The 18,423-nt window shown below is 40.0% G+C and overlaps 1 protein-coding gene across 7 annotated transcripts in view; it reads right to left on the bottom strand.

Moving 5' to 3' along the window:
- Nucleotides 1–18,423, bottom strand: part of dnajb6b (DnaJ heat shock protein family (Hsp40) member B6b) — a 167,005-nt gene that overhangs the window by 96,252 nt on the left and 52,330 nt on the right. For 5 of the 7 annotated variants that reach the window (XM_078537164.1, XM_078537171.1, XM_078537179.1 and 2 more), the window contains one exon: nucleotides 18,149–18,219. In XM_078537164.1, coding sequence (XP_078393290.1) covers nucleotides 18,149–18,219 — 71 coding nt within the window. Of the gene's footprint in view, nucleotides 1–17,460; nucleotides 18,220–18,423 lie in introns of those variants that run through there. The other 2 variants (XM_078537192.1, XM_078537197.1) reach the window with 1 other exon arrangement.

Here is an 18,423-nt window from a genome sequence, read left to right as displayed (position 1 = left end):
TACATGCAGCGTATTGGATTTCCAAAAGGCATTGAGAAGGTGCTGCATAAAAGGTTACTGTACAAGATAAGAGCACATCTTGATAGAGGTTATATACTAGCACAGACAGAAAATTGCTTTCCGTTAGTTAGCCAAAGGGTCAGGATAAATTTTCAGGTTGGCAAATTGTAACTAGTGGGGTGTCACAGGCTTAGATGAAGGGACCAAATGTATTGCAGCCAAATTTGTTGAAGGTACAAAGATAGATGAGAAAGCAAGTTGTGTGAGGATGATGCAGAGTCTGCAAAGGAATAGATAGGTTAAGTGAGTGCCAAGTTTTGGCCCAGAGTGTACAAAATGTGAGGTTACCGACTTTGGTAGGAAGAATAGGAAAGCGAATCATTTAAATGAACAGACACTACACAATGATGGGGCATAATAATCTGGGTGTCCCTGTACATGAATCACAAAAAGCTAACATGCAGGAACCCCAAGTAATTAGGAAAGCAAATAGAATGTTGGACTTTATTACAAGGGAGTTGAGAACAAAAGTAGGGAAGTTTTGTAACTACAGTATAAGCATGGTGTCACCAACAGCCTGAAGTAGTGTGTCATTTTGGCCTCCTTATTTGAAGGAGAAACTTGCATTGGAAGCAGCTCAGGGAAGGTTCGCTAGGTTGATTCCTGGGATGAAGAGTGCTGTCTCACGAGAAAAGGTTGAGCAGGCTGGGCCTTTACTCATCAGAGTTAAGAATAAGGTCAAAGTTATTATGGGACAGATGGAGGCCATTCAGCCCATTGCATTCTGGTTCTCTGTAGGCCATTCCAGTCAGCCCCATTCCCCTGCTCTATCCCAGAAGCCCTGCAAAGTTTATTTCCCTCAAGTACCAATCTAATTTCCATTTGAAATCAATGATCATCTCAACTTCCACCACTATCATTGGCAGCATATTCTAGGTCATTACCACTTGTTACATAGTTTGTAAAGAGTTGAACTTCCAGGAACTTTCCTTCCTGAATGAGTCTAGGTTTTTTAAACTTTGTTCATCTGCCTCTCTGGAGATTACATGGCTGCGGCTGGTGGGGTGTATTGCAATGCATGATGACCTATTACCAGAAAAAACTAAGAGGTACAGGTTTAACACACCAGTTGGACTTTTTCAGTCCAGTTTCCTATATCAGTATGTTCCGCAAGGATAATGGGAAATAGTTATAAAATAGACATTAGCGAGAAGGAATTAGGGGAGATTTGTTCATGTAGTGACTTGTTAGGAGCATGGAATGCTTTATCAGAGTAGTTAAGGCAGAAGGTATTGTTTTTAGACCAAAAAACATTTAGGAGTGGAATAATGGGATGAGTTTTGGATTCATCTTGCAAAGAGCCAAAATACAACAAGCTGAATTACTTACACAAAAACAAAAATACTTGGAAAAACTCAGCAGGTCTGACAGCATATGCGGAGAGGGATACAGTTGACGTTCCGAGTCCGTATGACCCTGCATCAGAACTAAGACATATAGAAACGAGATGAAATATAAGCTGGTAGAAGGGGGTGGGACAGGAGAGCTCGATAGGGGGCCAGTGATAGGTGGAGGCCAAGAAGAGACTGCCAAAGATGTCATAGACAAAAGGACAAAGGGGTGTTAACGGTGGTGATATTATCGAAAGGATGTGCTAATGGAAATTACTTCTTTCTTTGCTGTAAACGGGTATTCTGATCTTGCATTGGCCAAGTCCTCTTCACACTACTTATATTCTTGGCAAAAATAATGAGATGAAAGTTAAATGCACTCAACCGGGTAGTTTTTCTTCTTTATTCTTTCATGGGACGTGGGCGTCGCTGGCAAGGTGTCCATCCCTAATTGCCCTTGAACTGAGTGGCTTACTAAGCCATTTCAGAGGGCAGTTAAGAGTCAACCACATTGCTGTGGATCTGGAGTCACAGGATGACAGATTTCCTTCCTCAAAGGATATTAGTGATAAAAACAAAAAACTGTGGATGCTGGAAATCCAAAACAAAAAATAAAAAATAAAAAATACCGGGAAAAACTCAGCAGGTCTGGCAGCATCAGCGGAGAAGAGTACAGTTGACGTTTCGAGTCCTCATGACCCTTCAACAGAACTAAGTAAAAATAGGAGAGGGGTGGTTTAATAGGGGTGGGCTGGTTTAAGGGGAGGTGGGGGGGAGGGGGAGGGAGAGAGAGAGAGAGAGAGAGAGAGAGAGAAGTAGGGGGTGGTTGTTGGGACAAGCAAGCAGTGAAAGGAGGAGATAACCAAAATATGTCACAGACAAAAGAACAAAGAGGTGTTGAAGGTGGTGATATTATCTAAAAGAATGTGCTAATTAAGAATGGATAGCAGGACAAGCAAGGAAACGATAGCTCTAGTGGGGGTGGGGTGAAATAAGACTAAAAGGGCATAAAAGGTATAGATAAATGATTGGTGGAATACATTAAAAATAATGGAAATAGGTGGGAAAAGAAAAATCTATATAAATTATTGGAAAAAACAAAAAGGAGGGGGAAGAAACGGAAAGCAGGTGGGGATGGAGGAGGGAGTTCAAGATCTAAAGTTGTTGAATTCAATATTCAGTCCGGAAGGCTGTAAAGTGCCTAGTCGGAAGATGCGGTGCTGTTCCTCCAGTTTGCGTTGAGCTTCACTGGAACAATGCAGCAAGCCAAGGACAGACATGTGGGCAAGAGAGCAGGGTGAAGTGTTAAAATGGCAAGCGACAGGGAGGTCTGGGTGATGCTTGCAGACAGACCGAAGGTGTTCTGCAAAGCGGTCATCCAGTCTGCGTTTGGTCTCTCCAATGTAGAGGAAACCGCATTGGGAGCAACGAATGCAGTAGCATTCGATATTAGTGAACTAGATGGGTTTTTATGACAATTGATTTAAACCAGTGTCCCCAGAAGTTTATCTATAGGTGGGAGTAATTCTCTTCAGTCATCTCCAAAGAGTGGAAGTGACTTTCTAAATAAGCATTGGGAAGTCAGACTCATCAGGGTGGTTGTTACTATTTACTTACTTCGGCAAAAGTATTATTTCATAATATAGCACTAAGATATTTGGCCCTTCAAGGATCTTTACTAGAGATTTGTAGTAATTCAGCTACAGCTAGTCCAAAACCTTGTGATGAAGGAAAGCTAGAATCTGTCCATTGCAATATACACCAACTAAGCTGGAGAAGAGCCATAAGCTGTTGAACATTAACCACATCCAAACATCAGGTTTAGAATAGTCCCCAAAGACAACATCATTCCCACTGAATTTTGAGATCATTTGGCAGAGTTCAAACAATGCTGTAAACAATACAGGGCTGAAATTCAATATTCAAAAGCCATCCAAGACAGGCACAATTTTCTTTTAAAAATGCCCAACCCCACAAGCCCAGAATCAGTTACCTGGTGACCTAGGTAAACAAACAAATTTATGTAGAACATTTTCTATCCTCATGACACACCAATGCAATTTGCAGTCAATGAATTACTTTTCAAGCGTGGTCACTGTTGTATTGTAGGAAATGGACTCGATGAGCCAAATAGCCTCTTTCTGTGCCATAACGACTATGAAATATGGCAGCCAATTGTATCTAGCTCATTGCTTTTGTGGAATCTTGTTAAAATTACCAGTTAATCCATTTTATTAGTCCAGACATAAATGTTGGGTAGGACATGGGGGAACTCCACTATCATTTTTCAAAAAGTGCCATGGAGCCTTTCGTATCCAACTTAGCAGGCAAAATGGGCCTCAGTTTATCATCTGCTTCAAAAGATGATATCCTTTAGTCCTGCGCTGAAGTTGTTCAGTGCATTAGATTAAGATGCATCTGTGAAAATTGTGCCTTTTACAATGACACAAGGCTGATGCAAAGAGACCAAGCATTATACTTCCTTGCATTGTACAATATGAAATCAAAATGTAAATATGATCAAGAAATTTCAGAATATTGCCAAAATTAAAGAAGCAAATTTGTTGCTCTCATTCATGTCCTATATAAATATTTCAGCTGTGATTATGGGAAACAGTGCTAATTCAAATTGGTCAATTAACATTCCTAGACCTTCAAATCCATTTTGTTGCTATGCAGGAAGCCAAACTTGATACCATGATCACTTAATTAATATAGCTAGATCTTTAGTTAAATTAGAAGTCCCTCATCTGCAAACATTTACATATGGTAAACAAGATCATTTGCAACCGCAAATTCCATGAAATTATACGACTTGCTTTATAGCCAAGTTTTGACTATCTCTATGGCATCTTCGCTGGTCAATTTTGAAATACTGATTCAAAACTTTCCAAGATTAAAATCAAAATCTGGATTTGTAACAAATGGAATTCACTGAAGAGAGATGCAACTGGGGGTGAAGGGGGAGAAAATATAAGATGTGGTTATTATGTGCTGTTCCAAAACATGCAAGAAGCACACAAAGAACAGTGCAAATAAGAACGAGCAGGTGGAAAATTTATAGCGAGGGCCTTCAAAACGATCCATTAATACATTAAGTGAACAGTAAATAGATCAGGTTACTGGTTTTAGAATAATATGGAAAGTTGAAGCTCTTCTGCCAGAATGCCAATTATGTACAGATGTGCTGAAATTTATATCAAGTTTTCACATGACCAGCTTCTAGTGCTAGTCCTGAATATAGATGTTTATGTTCTTTACAAATTGGCTTCAAACAAGGAAAAAAATATACTCAAAGCTTGGAGGGCATGTGATTAAGACAGCTTTGTAATTTCTCTTCTGCATCAGACTGAATGTGTAATTCCTGACATGAAGATCCACATCAAATGGTTTGGTTATTTCAACAAGGAATCCTCCCTCTACTTAAATACATTGGATGAATTTATGCAAATAGCCCGAAAGATCAATTGTTCAAGTATAAAAACATAGGAATAAGTACAGAAAAACTGCGGTTCATTTGGCCAGGCCCAAAAATTAATATTTTTCCTTCAAATATTAAGTCAACTCAATGTTCCCACGCTATGATTCCACCATCTGTCCATTCAACATATTCAATGCTCTCTACATAAAGCAGCTAAACATTTAATATTTTCTATCCTCTAAGCTGGAGACCATGATCTTGAACACTAAAAGCTCATGGCAATCTCAAACATACAACTGGGGACAAGATTATCTATTCCTTGAGGATTTTGGATCTTTCGGCTTTCTATGCTTTAGGACAATTAATTCCTGACTCTTCAACCTCAAGGTGCTATGGATAGACACAGTTCAATGCATTTCACTTAATTCAGCTTCAAATTATGATCTGTTCCAACGAAGGGTCAACCTGAAAGAGATATTGCCAAACCGGAGGATTTCTTGCATCTTGTTTTTATTCCAGATTTCCAGCATTCGCAGAACTTGGCTCTTGACAAATGGTAATCTGTTTGCTTGTAATGTTTACTTAATGTGAAAGTATTTAATTGGAAAAGTCTTGGCTTCACATGACTAGTCTGCCATCCAGTTGTCTTAATAGATGCATCTAATCTGCTTCTCTTAAAAGATTCTTTGCTAATTACCATGTCCATCTAAATTACTTGTCCCTAAAATCTCCAACACTCTAAAAACTGACCATGCTCATCCTCTTGGTAACCTTCCAGTACCTTATTGTTTATATTCAAATCTGAAGAGCACTTTAAACTAAGGGCTAAGTACCAAGAACATTTCAGAAAATCTTTGGGCTTGAGATAGCAAAACTTATTGACAAAAGAACTATCTTTTCACAAGGTGAAGGATTGAGAAGCTGATGTCACTTCCTCCTGCTGTACGTTGAAGAAGCAATAAAAATTGGTTTATAACCAGAAGCTTCAATTTAGCCACTTGCTTGGAACTGAGCTTTGAGACACCTGACTGCAAAACAACCAAGCAACCTTGACTAGCACGAGGCTTCTGCCTAGCCATGTGTCACAGCACACTGCACCACCCAACAATATTCCTCATCTAAACTTAAACCCCTATCCAAGTTGGAACTAGAACTGGGCTTCCTGGCACAAGTTTTAGGTCAATCTCCTACTGCATAGATCTCATTCATCAAACTGTCCCGCTCATCAAGGGACCATGAACGAGAGGGCACAGATTTAAAGTGATTTGCAAAAGAAGCAAATGTGATGTGAGAAAAAACTTTTTCACACAGCGAGTGGTTCAGGTCTGGAATGCACTGCCTGGAAGTGTGGTGGAGGCAGGTTCAATTGAGGCATTCAAGAGGGCAATAGACAATTATTTGAATAAAAACAACGTGCAGGGTTAACGAGCAAAAAGCAGGAGAATGGCACTAAGTCATGATGCTTATTTGGAGAGCTGGTGAAGACACAAAGGGCCGAATGGCCTCCTTCTGCACCATAACAATTCTGTGATTCAGCGATTAAATCAAGCAGTAGACAAGATAGGCAGCCACATTGAACCCTGTTGCAGAACTCAGAAAGCACTAAGTCCCCAATATTGACGAGGGCAGTTTTAGGCAGGAAACCCAGAAGATTACTTCAAATGGTGCTAACAGGATCCCTGCCTAACAGTAAACTTAATTAACAAGCTTGGCTTCCTGTCAGTTTGGGCCACAGGATATCTGATCCCCAATTTAGGTGGGGGCAGCATTTCCCTCCTCCTGGTCAACAAGGAGTGGTGTAAAGCCACTTACCTTCTGAAGCTGTCCTCACTTTCCTTGAACTGCCAGGTTTCCCGAGGTCTGCGAAAACCCACTGGTCAGGGTTAAACCTATAAAAGGTTAAATCTGAGGCTGCCAGCCACCTTAAAATATTTTAACTTCACAACCTGGATCACGGGAGTGGATTGGTTTCTTGCTCTTTGTCCTCTATTAAATCCTGAAGTAGGCAGGTTGGAGCTAAGTTTGAGATCTCTAGAATTACAACATCTCACCTAACTTTGGGGGGTTAAAAGTCACCAAATATCTAACACTGGGTAGAATCGACATTTATTGCAATTTTTAAAACCAGATGACTGGAAATTAATCCAGGTGTCCAGAATCACTATCCTAGTGAAAACCTGGCAATGTCGAGTGTTACAAATAAGGCATGTGCTTTGGGACTGCATCTTTAATTTAGGAAATAGGGAGAAATAAACAGGGTCATGTTACCCGTTCTAAACTTTGCTGACAAACCTGGATGTTGTGTTTGTTAAACAACAAAGAGGGGCTCAGGCTGTTTTACTGGGAAGGCGGTGCAAGGTACATTTGTAGTACATTTGGCGGTACATTTGTAGACAATGGCAGAAGTATTTGAGCTGACAGTAGACAAACTGTTGGTTTCTAAAGTCCCAGGACGGTGTTAAGACTGTAAGGTTTTGTGAAGACTTATACTTTAACTGCCTATTTAATTTGAAGATAGAATGGAGTTGGGAGTGTAAAGGGTAGCTAAGAGCGTTGAAAAAGGTGGCTGTAAAGACAGTGGCCATCTTCCAAAATTCTATAGATTCTAGAATAGTTTGTACAGATTGGAATGTGGCAATGTAACCCCACTATATAAGAATGGAGGGAGAGAGAAAACAGGGAACTACAGACCTGTTAGCCTGACATCAGTACTAGGGAAAATGCTACAACTATAAAGAATGTGATAACTAGACACTTAGAAAATAATGGTAGGATTGGGCAGAGTCAACGTGGACTTATGAATGGGAAATCATGGTTTGACATTCCCGTTGGAGTAGCTAGCAGAATAGAAAAGGGGTAACCAGTGGATGTGTTGTGTTTGAATTTTCAAGAGGGCTTTCGATAAGGTCCCACACAAAAGGTTAGGTAAGCAAAATTAGAGCATATGGGATGGAGGTAATATACTGGCATTGATTGAGAATCAGTTAACAGGCAGAAAACAGTAGGAATAAATGAGTTATTCTCAGGTTGTGCCTAATGGGGTACCATAATGATCCATGCTTGGGCCCTAGCCATTCACAATCGATATCAATGATTATGGACGTGGTGATCAATTGCAGTATTTCCAAGTTTGCTGATGACACAAAACTTGGCAGGAATGGGAGTTGTGAGGACGATGCAGAGGCTTTAAGGGGATTTAGACAGGCTTGGTTCGCGGGCAAGAACATGGCAGATGGATTAACATACAGGAGTAGCAAGCAATAAGGAAGGCAAATGACATGTTGACCTTTATTACAAGAGAATGTGAGTACAGGAGTAAAGAGGTCTTGCTGCAATTGTAAAGAGCTTTGGTGAGACTGCACCTGGAGTAGTGTGCGCAGTTTTGGTCCTCTTAGCTAAGGAAAGGTATACTTGCTATAGAGGAAGTGCAACAAAGGTTCATCAGACTGATTCCTGGGATGGCAGGATTGCCTTATGCGGATAGGTTGAGGAGACTGGGCCTCTATTTGGAAGAGCGTGAAGATGAATGAGAGGTGATCTCATTCAAACATACAGAAGCACAGAATCACAGAGTGCAGAAGAGGCCCTTCGGCCCATCGAGTCTACACCGGCACGAGAAACACCTGACCTACCTACCTAATCCCATTTACCAGCACTTGGCCCATAGCTTTGAATGTTATGACGTGCCAAGTGCTCATCCAGGTACTTTTTAAAGGATGTGAGGCAACCCGCCTCCGCCAACCTCCCAGGCAGCGCATTCCAGACCGTCATCACCCTCTGGGTAAAAACGTTTTTCCTCACATCCCCCTAAACCTCCTGCCCCTCACCTTGAACTTATGTCCCCTTGTGACTGACCCTTCAACTAAGGGGAACAGCTGCTCCCTATTCACCCTGTCCATGCCCCTCATAATCTTGTACACATCGATCAGGTCGCCCCCTCAGTCTTCTCTGCTCCAACGAAAACAACCCAAGTCTATCCAACCTCTCTTCATAACTGAAATGTTTCATCCCAGGCAACATCCTGGTGAATCTCCTCTGCACCCCCTCCAATGGAATCACATCCTTCCTATCATGTGGCGACCAGAACTGCACACAGTATTCCAGCTGTGGCCTCACCAAGGTACTATACAACTCCAACATGACTTCCCTACTTCTGTAATCTATGCCTCGATTGATAAAGGCAAGTATCCCATATGCCTTTTTCACCACCCCACTAACATGCCCCTCCGCCTTCAGAGATCTATGGACACACACGTCAAGGTCCCTTTGTTCCTTAGAACTTCCTAGTGTCATGCCATTCATTGAATACTTCCTTGTCAAATTACTCCTTTCAAAGTGTATCACCTCTCACTTTTCAGGGTTAAATTCCATCTGCCACTTATCTGCCCATTTGACCATCCTGTCCATATCTTCCTATATTTTCAGACAAAATTCTTACAGGGCTCAACAGAGTGGATGCAGGATGTTCCACCTGGGTGGGGGGCATGGCCTCAGAATAAGGTACTCATTTAGGCCCAAGATGAGGAGGAATTTCTTCAGAGTGGTCAATCTTTGTAATTCTCTACCCAGAGAGCTGTGGAGGCTCAGTCATTGAGTATGTTCAAGGCAGAGATTGGCATATTTTGAGATATTAAAAGGCATTAAGGGATATAGGGATAGTGGGAAAATGGCATTGAATAGCAGGGGCTAAAGGAGCCCAAGGGCCGTCTCCTGTTCCTATGTCAACCTGGATACCAGGGACATGTGATTCACATTGCCATGGAGATGGGCTTCGAGGGGAAGGGTGCATAGGAACCCATTGTAGAATCAGATTATAGGGCTCCCCCAAGATATTCCTGAAGCATGAGAGCACAAAAGCAGAGAGACAGCAAGTCTCCACAGTTCATTGTGCAGGAATACAGAATTCACATTGAGAAGACCAAATTAAAAGGGATTTAAAATGAGGCCAGAAGATTTGCCTAGCTTGAGCTAAAGAGAATCTCCAGAAAAATCCTCACCACGGAGGACAGTTCTAAAGTTAAAAGTTATCAGGCTGCGAAAGAACAAGAGTAAATGTTAGGGAGCTAAGAATCACTTTGGACTCGTTTCTGGAGAATTTAATGTCTACTTAAAGAATTGTAAAGTATAACTGTCAATTAGGATTTTTGGTGTTAAAATAACAGAAAAGCTCTGTTCTGCATTTCAAAGTGTAAGTTGCCAAGTGAAATGCTGTTTAGTCAACGGTGTTGTTGGTTTGTTCATTATACACGTCAAGTATCCATTATCAGAAATCCTTAGGGCAATTGCTTTTTGGATTTCAGATAATTTCGATTTTCAGATACCGCACATAGGACTAGGCCTACTTACATTACAATAGCCTAAGCCTAGGCTAGCTGTAGTCTAAAGTAAATAAAATGGTTAGACAAATAAGGTGCATCACTGAACAACAAATACAGGGTACCTGTATTAAGTTCCAACCCATGGCGCCATCTACAAGATGTGCAGACAAACAACTAGACTTCCTGTGGCAAAGGTCCAGTGCAGTCAGTGAGGTTCAAGTCTGCATGGTCAGGGACTTACCGCGCTAAAGGTCAGTTGCAGTCTGCAAGGTTTGTGTTGGCGAGGATTGTGTAGGCTCAAGTAAGGTTCATCCAGCACTAAAGGTCAATGAGGTTCAAAAAAAGTGCAGTTTTTGGATGTGTTCAGTTTTCAGATTTATAAAGGATACATGACCTGTAGTAAAAGTCTTAAAATTTAAACTTGTGTCATCCTTTCAGCTATTTACCAGAAGTTCGATTTTCTTTTTAAAAAGTTGTTGCAATGGAGATCATAACACAAGTAAAATGAAGCGGAATGTTTAAAAATTGAAGAAACTATTGCTAGAATGTCATAGATGTTACATCTCTGATAAATGGCATCAACATCTTTTCCTGTTGCAAATGGCTCTTTGGTGCCAATTGGGCAGGTTAGGGAATCAGGTGGGGTTGGGAAGGCCCCCTACATATGAAAGAGTAAGGAAGATCAAAAACAAACTCGAGCAATTTTTCCCCACAGGATCAACAGGCATGATCCTTATTCTTATTTCCCCATATAGAACACACTTCCATCTTCTAAGAAGAACTTGGAAGACGTCATAAATTCAAATTATGCTCCAATTATTCTTACAGCTCATTTTGGCAACTTGCAAGCACAGTGAACAGAAAAATGTCACTCGGGAAAGGGATCACTAACTATATGTAACATTTATTCTGCAGTGAAGGGTAAAGTGACATGCTTCTAAACAGTAAGATAAAAGCAAAAAACTGCGGATGCTGGAAAACCAAAACAAAAACAAAAATACCTGCAAAAACTCAGCAGGTCTGGCAGCATCTGCGGAGAGGAGCACAGTTAACGTTAACTGTGCTCCTCTCCACAGATGCTGCTAGACCTGCTGAGTTTTTCCAGGTATTTTTGTTTTTGTTTTGCTTTTAAACAGTGGTCACCACTGGTGGTTGTCTGCATGCTTAGTGTCCAGCTCTGGAGTATAATTCGATATGCATGTGCATTGAAATATCACCAGCTAAAACACCAACTTTGAACATGGACAAAGCATTCGTTCAATCCCATGGCAAGTTCTTCCAGAGTAGGATTTTAATTCTAAAATTAGTACATTCCCTATGGATAGGTGGCTAACTTTAAGACCAATAGCCTCACCTAAGCTCAATTCCCACAAATGCAAGAACGAACACAAAAATGCCGTGAGGCAAGGAAGACATTAGTGAAGAAAGTGGCGTGAAACAGTCAATTAAAATATTTAAGTACAGTACTTTTACTGTACCATTTCTATCTACATAGACTAAAATCTTAAATATCCAGGCAATTATGTGCAAGATTGACAAATTATTGTTTGCTACAGTAACATGTTAACAAGATGACAACTTACTGTTTTCTAGCATGGCAGGTTAATGAGGAGTCATGGGGTAACTAAGTGTTTAATTTAGCCTTTTATTAATGACCTTGATGCAGTATTACACCTCCATGCATTGGAGCGTCTACACCTGTGTATAAAAATCCAATGCCAGTCCAAAGATTTCAAAAGGTCTAAATTTGTACAAAACTCATCTGGTTCACTAATGTCCTTTAGGGAAGGAAATCTGCTGTCCTTACCTGGTCTGGCCTACATGCGACTCCAGACCCACAGTAATGTGGTCGACTCTTAAATGCCCTCTGAACAAGGACAATTAGGGATGGGCAATAAATGCTGGCCTAGCCAGCAATGCCCACATCCCACGAACGAATAAAAAAATGACAGACAGGTTAAATTGAGACCATTGATTAATCGTACTAGGCAGAGATGGTAATACTGTATAAAAAACAATTTAAAACCATTCAATGCAAAAATTGGTATTTCTCAAAATTCGAAAAAGGGTACATGGTTAAATCGTGCCAAAGTTACAAATGAGTCATGTACAAAGCTTAATCAGATTGGAGCACAAATATTTTCTGAATAAAACTCTCAAGCATAGTAACTATCTTTATTCTCAAATTATCAGAGCAACAAGATATTGGAAAGTGGTGAAATATAAGCTTATATTTCACCTCTTTTCTATTTTTACTTAGTTCTGTTGAAGAATCATACAGACTCGAAACGTTAACTGTGTTCCCCTCCGCAGATGCTGCCAGACCTGCTGAGTTTTTCCAGGTATTTTTATTTTTGTTTTGGATTTCCAGTATCCACAGTTTTTTGCTTTCATCTAAGATATTGGAAAGGTAGGTTGTGGATAACTGAAGATTTTATTATTGCTACCAGTCATTTAGGAATCAGGTGGGGTGAAAGGCAGCATGGCACCACTCCAGAGTTTCTCATGGAATTAGGGATCAGTCCTGATGACTTGAGGGAACTAATGTTGTACTGATCTTTTTTTTCACAATTTTGACTTCCTACACTTTTTAAAGTCATAGGCCCATTAGTTTGACACTTGTAGAAAAAGGTGCTGGAAGGAATCATCAGGGATATCCTTTACAACCACCTTGTCAAAGCAGTTACTACGGGTATGCAATATGGCTTCTGGAAGAGTCACGCCTTACCAACCTGGTTGACTTGAGATTACCAGGCTCATGGATGAAGATATTCCAGTAGACACTGCATATGTTTGGACCTCCAAAAAAAAAAAAAAAGGTTTTTTGTTAAGGTGCCTCACAGTCAACTGTTACACAAGCGAGAATCCTGTGGATTAGGTCAGACCCTGGGTTGGACAGAAAGTTGATTGTAGACAAGGGACTGTAATTAGTGATAGTGGACTGCTGCAGGGAACAGTTAGGGCCATTATTCTTCACAATATGTACTGATCTCAAAAATGGTAATTCTATCCTCTGTAAACTTGAGATCATCCAAAACTCTGCTGCCTGTGTCTTAACTTTCACCAAGTCCCATTCACTTAACACCCATGCTTACTGATTTGCACTGGCTCCTTGTGAAGCAACATCTTGATTTTAAAATTTGCATCCTCATTTTCAAATCCCTCCACAGCCTCGCATATCCCTATCCGAACCTCCTCCAGTCCCACAGTCTCCCAAGATATCTGCACTCATCTAATTCCAGCCTCTTGCATTCTGGATTTTAAAATCACTCTACCATTGGTGGCTGTGCCTTCAGTTGCCCAGGCCACAAGTTCTGGAATACCCTCCTTACACCTCAATTTCACATTCCTCCATTGCCACTGTAAAATCTACCTCTAACCAAGTTTTTACTCATCTGACCTAGTACTTGTGGCTTGAGGTTACTGTTTTATAATGCTGCTGTAACACAAAACGCCCCAGGTACTTTAAAAGGTGCTATATAAGTTTGTTGATAAGAACATAGGAAAGAGTAGGCAATTCGGCCTGTGGAGTCTGCTCTGCCATTCAAACAGATGGCTGATCATCTGCATCATATGCCATTTTTCCCCCCTCTACCCCCATATCACTCAATGTAATTGGCATCCAGAAATCTATAGATTTCTTAAACATGCTCAATGATTGAGTTTCAACAGCCCTCTGGGGTAGAAAATTCCAAAGGTTCACCATCACGAGTTAAGAAATTCCTCCTCATCGCAGTCTTAAATGGTCTGCCCCTTATTCTGAGACTGTATTCCCTAGTTCTAGACTCAGCCAAGAGAAACATCTCCACATCTACCCTGTCACACCCTATAAGAATTTTGTAAGTTTCAATGAGATCACCTCTCATTCTTCAAAACTCAAAAGAATACAGACCCAGTTTCCTCAATCTCTCCTCATAAGACAATCCTGCCATCCCAGGGATTCGTCTGAACCACCATTGCATTCTCTGTAGCAAATACATCCATCCTTCAATAAGGAGATCAAAACTGTACACAATATACCAGATGCAGTCTCACCAAGGCCAACATACCATTTGCCTTCCTAATTTCTTGCTGCATCTGCATGCTAGCTTTTAGTGACACATGAACAAAGGCACCTATGTCCCTTTAGACACCAACACTTCACAACCTCTTGCCATTTAAGAAATACTCTGCCTTTGTTTTCTGCCAAAATGGATAACTTCACACTCATTCACGTTATATTCCATCTGCCATGTTATTGCTCCTTCACTTAGCCTGTCAAATCCCTTTGAAGCCTCCTTGCATCCTCCTCACAACTCACATTCTCACCTAGTTTTGTGTCATTGGCAAACTTAATTACATTTGGTCTCCACATCCATATCATTTAGATTGTGAACAGCTGTGGCCCAAGCACTGATATCCCACCACTAACAGTCTGCCATCGTGTGAATAATCCATTTATTTCAACTCTCTGCTTTGTCTGTTAACCAATTCTCAATCCAGAGCCATAGATTGGGATAGGGGTCATTTTGTTTACTACCCTCCTGCGTGGGACCTTATCAAACACCTTCTGAAAATCCAAATACACCATATCCACTGGTTCTCAATCGATGCTACAGGTAACATCCTCAAAAAAACTCCAAAATGTTTGTCAAACAGGATTGCCCTTTCATAAATCTATGTTGACTCTGCCCAATTGTATTATTTTCCAGGTGGCTAGTTAACATATTTTTTATAATAGATTCTTACATTTTCCCCAGTACTGACGTCAAACAGGTCTGTAGTTCAGTTTTTTTCTCTCTCTCCCTTCTTAAATAGTAGGGTTATATTTGCTACTTTCCAGAATTTTGAAAGAGGACCCATTTATTCCTACTCTCTGCTTTGTCTGTTAATCAATTCTCAATCCATAGCCACTATCCCTCTAGCCACCTCCTTCAATACTCTGGGGTGTAGCTATTCTGGTCCAGGGGATTTATCAACATCAATCCAATTAATTTTGAGTACTACCTCTTTATTAGTACTAATTTCTTTCAGATCTTCATTTTCACGAGTCCCTTGGTTCCCTAGTATTTGAGGGGTTTTTTGTATTTTCCTCAGTGAAGCCAAACAAAGTGATTATTTAGTTTCGCCATCGTTTCCTATTATAAATTCTTCTGTGTCCGCCTGTAACAGACCCACATTTGTCCTTGCTAACCCTCCTTTTCACATACCTAAAGAAGCCTTTATGTTACCCCTTGCTTGCATTCATATTTTCCTTCAGTTTTTTGGTCATCCTTTGCCAGATTCCAAATCCTTGCAGTCCTCAGGCTTACCACTTTTTTGGAAATTTTATAAGCCACTTCCTTTGATCACCATGTAACCACATCTCTAATGGCAATTAAATCATACCCATTTATCTCTATTTGCACTTTCAAATCATTTATCTTGTTGCAAATGCTGCATGCATTCAGATAGTGACCTTACCTTTGCCTTTTTAACATTATTCCATATTCTAATCCTATTTGGTGATTGCTTTTGTTTCATCTGCTTAAGTTTGCTCACTACTTTTCTACTACTTGTTACCAGTTTTGCTTCCTTCCAATCTGAGCTCCCCCTCAGGTTCCCATTCCTCTGCCAATCTAGTTTAAACCCTCCCCAACAGCACTAGCAAATCCCTGCAAGGATGGTCCTAAGGTGCAACCCATCCATTAGGTACAGGTTCCACCTACCCCTAAAACCAGCCCCAATACCTCAAATCTGTTGCCCTCCCTTGTACACCAATTTTCCAATCACATGTTCAAGTGCTCAATCTTCCTATTCCCTATGCTCACTAGCATGTGGCACAGTGAGTAATTCTGAGATTACTGCTTTTGAGGTCCTGCTTTTTAATTTCTTTAACTCCCTAAAATCCACTTTGAGGACCTCATTCAACTTCCTATCTATGTCATTGGTGCCAATGTGGACCACAACCTGTGGCTGTTCACCCTCCTGCAGAAGAATATCCTGATTAGGTAAATAGAGAAGCTATTTCCTTTTGGGCGAAAGCTGGAACAAGGAGCATAACATTTAAGCTAGGCAGCTCAGGAGTCACGTTCCTCCCACGTGCAACTACATTGACGTGCTAGTCAACTGGCAATTTCAAAAGCAAGATTGATGTTTGGCAAGTTAAGGGTTATTGAACCAAGGTGAATCAAAGATAGAGTTAGAGAGTTAAGATACAGATCAGCCAGAATCTAAGTGAATAGTGGAACAGGCTCAAGAGATTGACCGGCCTACTGCTATTTAGATTGTCTTCCGTTCTAGAAAAGCAGATTTCAGGGAAACGTGATTGAAGTACTTGATTGATAATGGACTAGAATAGATTTAGGTGGGAAATTTTTAGGATTAGCTCAAGTTAGAACAAGGACGTGCACACAGCTGAACAAAACCTTAGATGTCAGGGGGCTCTCTTTTGAGAGTTGACGTTTGGAATAGGTTGCTAATTCAATGTCGTGGATGCAGAATTGCCACAAGCACCAAAAAGGGAATCAGGACAAAATCCTGGATAAGAAATATCACTGCATATGAAAAGATATTTGGGATGCTGGGTAACACAGCCAAGTCATAATCTGAGAGATTGGATTTTTAATTGCCTTCAGGCCTCAGGAGCGGAAATTCAAAGTTCTCCGCTCCCCCCCCACCCCAAAATGGTAATTTTTTTAAAAAAAGATCCACTTTATTGCTTTTCCAAGGAAACAACTATCGAAAGTAGCATTTTCCATTTGCCTTTGTATATGTTTGTACTGTTCAACAGCACTGAATTTATTAGCCATGGTTACAGAAATGTCTACTCCAATACAAACATGACAGGTATAAAACCTGTGTACATATAAAACCAGAGTATACATTTTTGCTCATGGTCTCAAAATTGACATCCCAGCACTAGAATTGTACAAGAATTTGTTTCAAAATTACTGGCCATAAGTTCATAAAGTCCCCTGAAATCATCTCCCAAAGGTTGCTTCTAAGATTGTGCAAATATTTCCCAGAAAGCCATAAGAAGTTCACTGTCAACATTAAACTTAATATGGTAGCTTAATATTGAGCAATTGAATGAAAATAATTTGTATCCTTTTGCCCCAATGAAACATTTGATTTTTTGACAAAGTAAAAGCCTCAATCATTGGAAAAACTAGTCTAACTGGCAACGACTCTTTAATCCATGATAATTTAGTACTTCTGTAGGTTTTTAAGAAAAAGCAGCAGCAATTGTACTCTGCACAGCACGTTTTCCATTGCATTAAGTGATAAGCAAGCATTTAATGCTAGTAAGACAATTACAAATAAAATGTGCAAGATTGCAAATTAACTTCAAATCACCACAGACGCAATATATTTTTCCATGCCCTTTTAATGGTTGTGCCACAAACATTTCTTTTCACGTCATTTGTTAACAAATAAAGTTTTAATTCGGCCAGCATCAACATATTACGTTGAGTGATCAGGTTTTAACAGCATAAACACCAACAGTTCCCAAAATATCACTTAAGTGGCATACATGCAAAACTAAACCACAAAAAGATGCAATTTCAAGCAAAAAAATGCAAACTATGTCATTAAATATTCTTAATTATATTTACTAGCAAGTACAAAAGAGTTAGAAAAATTTTAACACATTAAATCCTCCTGCAAGTTAGAAGCTAATTCGCATTTAACTAGAAAAATTTGGATTAGAGTGGAATAATCTCTAGATTCAAAAGATAAATGCTCAATGAAAATGGTTACACAAGAAAGTGCATCAATAAATTCATAATACAAAAAGACAACTCAAAAAAATCAATACCAGATGGTCCTATTCTGTGGTCCCGTCAAAGTAAACTCCAAGTATGGCATAAACATCATTGGATTATTGGTGCCATAACAAGCAGCAAAACTATTTTGAACTAAACAATGTAACGCATAATGCAAAGTTCCTTCCAGGATACTCAAAAATCTTTTCACCCATGAGTGCTCATCCATTTTCATTTGTTAAATATGAGGGAATAGTTACTTGTTATCCAATCGTAGTAGCTGCTCCTTACCATTTATTGTTAAAGATTTTAATTGACCATCTTCCTCTACTTCCACTCTTTCTTGGCCGTTTTCTACAATCCTGAAAATTAAAAAGCTGTATGTGGTCAAACTTCAAAAATGCATTTGAAAGATTGATACGTTGCAAATGGCTATTCTGAAAGAAAAATAGCCAGGACAATTTTAAGTAGCTTTTCCAAAACGTGGTGAAAGAGAAGTTACAACAGAATAATCATATATGATAATGGGGCAAGCCTGATGAGCTGAATACCCCACTTTAGCTTTG

The sequence above is a fragment of the Cetorhinus maximus genome, chromosome 3 (genome assembly GCF_964194155.1).
Source record: "Cetorhinus maximus chromosome 3, sCetMax3.hap1.1, whole genome shotgun sequence".
NCBI classification, from domain to species: Eukaryota; Metazoa; Chordata; class Chondrichthyes; order Lamniformes; family Cetorhinidae; genus Cetorhinus; species Cetorhinus maximus.
This window is presented reverse-complemented; position numbering and strand designations above follow the sequence as displayed.